We start from the raw sequence: 5,421 nt of genomic DNA, 5'->3' as shown, positions 1-5,421 counted from the left end.
CTTGAGGCACAAGGCTGGGAAAGCTTACAGAAAAATTTCTGCTGCTCTGAAAGTTCCAATGAGCACAGTGGCCTCCATCATCCATAAGTGGAAGATGCTTGGAACCACCAGGACTCTTCCTGGAGCTGGCCGGCCATCTAAGCGGAGTGATCGGGAGAGAAGGGCCTTAGTCAGGGAGGTGATCAATAACCTGATGGTCACTCTGTCTGAGCTCCAGCGTTCTTCTGTGGAGCAATCATCTGTGCAGCAATCCACCAATCAGGTCTGTATGTTAGAGTGGCCAGACGAAAGCCGCTCCCCACCTAGAATTTGCCAAAAGGCATCAGAAGGACTCTCAGACCATAAGAAACAAAATTCTCTGGTCTGATGAGACTAAAATTGAACTTATTGGAATGAATGCCAGGCATTTTGGAATAAGGCTGTAACACAAAAAAATGTGGGAAAGTGCTATGAATACTCTTCTTGATTCAAAAACCAACCAGATGTACAAGGTGCTAAATTTAAACATTAGCAGTAGATGAGATTTATTTTAATGACTGGATTCTGTATACCTTTTCCACTTATGCTAATTCAGACTGCATGATTTTTCAAGTTGTCGCGTCACAGATGTTTTCACATTGCATGACTATCTGGGGTAGCGTTCCGTCGCTGTTGTGTTTACACTGCAAGATGGATCATGACATTGACAACTTTGAATCGTTGACAACCTTGTCTCGGTCCGCAAACTATGTCTCACAGCCACACACACGAGAAGTGAAATAAAAAAAAACAAAACCTTTTGTTCTTAACTACATAATGAGAAAAGAGTCTGTAGTGGGGTAAAAATAGTACTTATTTTGCTCACCTGGCTTTTGAAGGGAATCAGCAATTGCTATCCGACTTTTTTCTTTTTCTACCCAGTTGTGGAATTGCTCAGATGACTGTCAAAAAGATACTGGCGCTCATGCCAAATTTACATAGTTTTTCCTCCATTTCATGGGTCTAAATAGACCGAACAGAAGCCCTTTTAACTTCTCCTCCAACCTCCCGCTGTCCTGCAGATACCCATACTAGTGGATGCTGCTCTCTCATTTGCTGTTGGTGATGGCCGATGTTATTTTCAATCAGAACATATTTCGCAAGGCATTATTTTGAATCGCAGACAGCTCCAGATATTTAGCATGCCAAATATCACACGGGTGTCAGCGACTCATCATGAATGAGCACCGATTTGCTTGTGATTTCAGGTATTTGTCAGCCATTTCTCAAATCTGTCAGGGAGTTAAAATCAGGCCTAAAATCATGCAGACTGAACTCGGCATTATCTGAAACATTACATTAGATTGCACCACAGTATTTTGAACCGTTTATCTTGGAGATGTGACGATAATTTATTTTAGCTTAGATGTTGGTCTTGGCTAACCAACCGGCAAAGTTGGTTAGCCAGGACTAGTGTCCAAATAGAATGTTCCCTTTAGGTTAGGAGAACGTATTCAGAACATTCTCTTTTAGGTTCTATTTAAGTTGTTACAAAAAAGCCTCCTTGTAACTTTCTGCAAACTTTAGTTATTGGTTACAAAACAGTACCTACAGAGAACGCTATTTGGTTCACAAAAAACAAAAACAACAACAAAAAAACTAAAACAAATGCCGTCGCATTTGTCGCACAACACAGAGAGATGTCATGAGGAGACTGTTCAGGTTCTGGGTTACGACCGCTTGCCCAGCATGGATGACCGTGACAGACTACCGTACACACTCGCCACTGTTCACGAGATTCAGCCATGTGGAAACATCACACCTGTTGGGTTGGTTCATGAAACAATTCAGCCCACAAAACTACATGGATACGACCTTCCTCAGGTAATGAACGGAGCTTGAGTGGATGAAGCTGTTTAATTAATTTGAATGAAAATAAACATCTGCCCTGGCTTTTCATGTTCATATTGTTCATAGCAAAACAAATCTATTCTTTTTATTGAATCGGTTGATTCAACTCTGCTAAACTTTCCTCATACAGGGAACTGTAGTCATGGCAAACTACACTGCAATTTTCAGCAATAAGGAGCACTGGAAGCATCCTGACACATTTAACCCAGAGAATTTCCTGGATGAGAACGGATGCTTCAGCAAGCCGGAGTCTTTCGTTCCCTTTTCACTGGGGGAGTCAGCTGTTCAAAAATGGAAAAGGTTTTCCCTTGAACGGTCTACAATTTTCACACATACATCACAACATTTCTAAAACAGTTTGCATTTACACATTTGCAAAAACTGCCAAAAGTGCTGCATTGTGTATGACAGGCCAGTAGATGGCGATGTCACCTTGTTAGTAAACAGTATCTGTAGGGAACTGGCGATTACCGATTAAAATCCCCATCATTCAACAGCAAACAACTTACAAATTTTCAAAGGAGCATCTAATCAGAAACTACCTTTTTACCTTAGAACTCGCATGATCTGAGTAAAATAAATTTTGATTGTGTTTTTATATTTAGACTTTATAACGTACATTAAGTTATTAGATTTTCAAAAACCATTTGATATTTGAATAAAGCTATTTCTTGATAAATTATTATATCAGTTTTGACTTAATGATTTTTAGCGTTTTATACAGATTTCTGTCAGCTTGTTGATTTGTCTACACTGCTATTTTTAACAAGTAGGCAATACATATGCTCTTATTTTTTATTTTTATGACTGCCTAAAGTTGATGATCATGATAGAAGCACATGCACAGTATATATCGGTGACCTATTTTTAGTTTTTTTTTTGAAGAATTTGACATTGTGCTTAAATACCCTGCTGAAAAATCCAGCTTAAACCAGCCTAGGCTAACTTTTTGGTTTTACAGGGGTTTTGGCCATTTCCAGGCTGGTTTCCATCCATTTCCAGCCTGGTCTTAGCTGCTCAGGCTGGAAAATGACCTGCTAAAACCAACTTGACCAGCCTGGTTTAACCTGGACATAGCTGGTTTTGGCTGGGCTCCCAGCCTGGCTAAGCTGGTCAAGCTGGTTTTAGCTGGTCATTTTCCAAAAACACATTTTAAAGACATGTATTTGACACTGGTGTATATTTGGAATTTGCAGTGTGTACTGTATTACCTCTCCGCTGTTTGTTGTAATGTTGGTGAAGAAAATATACAGTACAGCAACAACAGCACTACTATGCACTCCATCACTGCTGTATTTGTTTGTTCATGCTTGTCTTTAAAATCAGCATGTTCTGCACATCTACATAACCAATATGTACTATGCATCACCCTTTTCAAAGTTTCCCATATGGGGTGCTTACACATAGCAATAATGGTGGCATTTTCAAAAAACTTGCACTGAGAATCAAAATTTCATGATTTCAGTCCCCAGATTTCCGTTGTTTTTAAAACAGGAAAGCTTTAAAAGTTTCCAGATTTTTGTTCAATGCCCCTGAAGTACAAGCAATAGTTGTTGGATTGACTTGTGTGTTTGTTTTCAGGGCCAAGGTCCTGTCTGGGTGAGTCACTGGCGAGGACGGAGCTCTTGTTGTTCATCACATCACTCATACAGAGGATTAATTTCGCCTCACCACCTGATGCAAAGCCCATAGACATGGATGGCATTGTGGGTATAGTCCGCTATCCTCAAACCTTTAGCATCATCTGCGGCAGTAGAGACACCAAAAAGTGACCCGAAACATATCAAGCCATCACAGACAGAGGAAAAACAATAACAGCACAGCTGTTGAGCGCAGAAGAGCACTTTGGCTCTCTATATCATCCCCTGTTGTCAGGCCTTCCTGATAATAAAGATCACATGGTCACAAGGATATGATGAAACTAGGCTTTTTGAACTTTTTGTCTATTTCTCAGGTAACTTTTATAGATTTTAAGCTCATAATAATATTGTTTTTAGCATTTCATGTTTTTTCCACTTCATACATTTATGTATAACTAATTCAGTCGTAACCATAGCAAAATATAATAAACCATTTCATTTGAAGTGTTCTGTGAATTACATTTCATTTAACATTATATTTAAAGGCTAGATATTGCATTACAATATATTCACATAACAGCAAGGCTTCACTGGCCTGCATGTAAATCTCAGGCTGATTGACCGATGAACACAAGGAAGGAATATTTAGGAATACTTCTGATAATCATTTGCAATCATCTGAAAGTGCCTGATGATCTGAATGTGTTTCTTTTGATTAGCAATCTTTTTCAATTAATTTATTTTAAATTGTATAGTTCACTTAACTTTTTTGATGAGGTAGGAGAAGCCACTGTGGGCTTTTATCTTATATCAGAAGTGTAAACTTGTCACCTTTTGGGCAAAAATCTGGCATAGATCTGTGGGAAAAAAAGGCATTGTCAACTTTTCATTAAGACAATTTTTCTTGCAATTTGATGATATTAATTTTATTCTTGGAACTTCTGAACACACACTGCATAGTCAGAATTGCATTGGTGGATGTGTGTTTACTACTGTGCGCACCCATGAATAGGTTAACAGATTTTGATTATTGGACATCAAACTTTGGCCAGGTCTCTTCATTATCAAATTCAATAGATTTCATTGATTAACATTGATTAACTGTGACTGTTAGATACTTTACGTCTTTATTTTTGATACAAAACTCAATTTCCATAATTATTAACTTAATTTCGACCACTTTAAAAGGTGGTTCTCTCAATATCTGATTCCAGATTTTCAAATAGTCATATATCAGCGAAATATTGTCATATCCTAACATAAAGCTTGTTTGTTCAGTTTTAAGATAATGTATAAATCTCAGTTTCCAAAACATACACTTATGATTGGTTTTGTGGCACATGATCACAAAATGTAATTTTGTGTACTTTACATAATTATATATCTTAATACCAAAAATAATTCCATTTGCTAAAACACAGAGAAAGTTGTGGCCAAATTAGGACCTAGAAGCACCCAGAGTGGGTCAAGCATCCCCTACAGCACACAATGGTTGATGGGATGATCTTTAACACTGTTAAAAGTTGTGTTCCTTGCTAACCTGCATAACTTTAATAAATAAAAGTAAGCTGAAACTCCACTCCCCTCGGGCCATCCAAGATGTGGATCATGTAGTTTCTTCTTCATTTGAAGAATTCTTTGTAGTGAATGAGCAGCTGATAAAACCATCACAAAAACACCACACACATATCAATTAACGCATTGTAGAGTGAACAGCTGAGTGTTAGTAAGAAATAAATCCATTAAGACATTTTAACTTCACACTAATGCTTCATAATCAATTTAATAATTCGAGTTTCAAACTTTCATTATTGGGTGAACTAATCCTTTTAATAATAGACATGCAAACTTATTTAGACTCAGTCATAACACCCTTCAAGTTTACTTCAATGCTTGCTTGTGATTGGCCGATAAACATTATGAGGTGTGCATTATTTTCAGGGAATCACACGGCTATATAGTTGTCCCAGGC

At 37.9% G+C, this 5,421-nt stretch overlaps 1 protein-coding gene across 1 annotated transcript in view; it reads left to right on the top strand.

The window, feature by feature from the left end:
* Nucleotides 1-1,626: 1,626 nt before the first annotated feature.
* LOC130217466 (cytochrome P450 2B12-like) overlaps nt 1,627-5,421 on the top strand; it is a 29,227-nt gene continuing 25,432 nt past the window's right edge. Inside the window, 1 exon segment of the mRNA XM_056449578.1 lies at nt 1,627-1,842. Coding sequence (XP_056305553.1) covers nt 1,627-1,842 — 216 coding nt within the window.

The sequence above is a fragment of the Danio aesculapii genome, chromosome 23 (assembly GCF_903798145.1).
Source record: "Danio aesculapii chromosome 23, fDanAes4.1, whole genome shotgun sequence".
Lineage (NCBI taxonomy): Eukaryota > Metazoa > Chordata > Actinopteri > Cypriniformes > Danionidae > Danio > Danio aesculapii.
The sequence above is the reverse complement of the archived record's forward strand: the minus strand, read 5'-3'. Positions and strand labels throughout refer to the sequence as shown.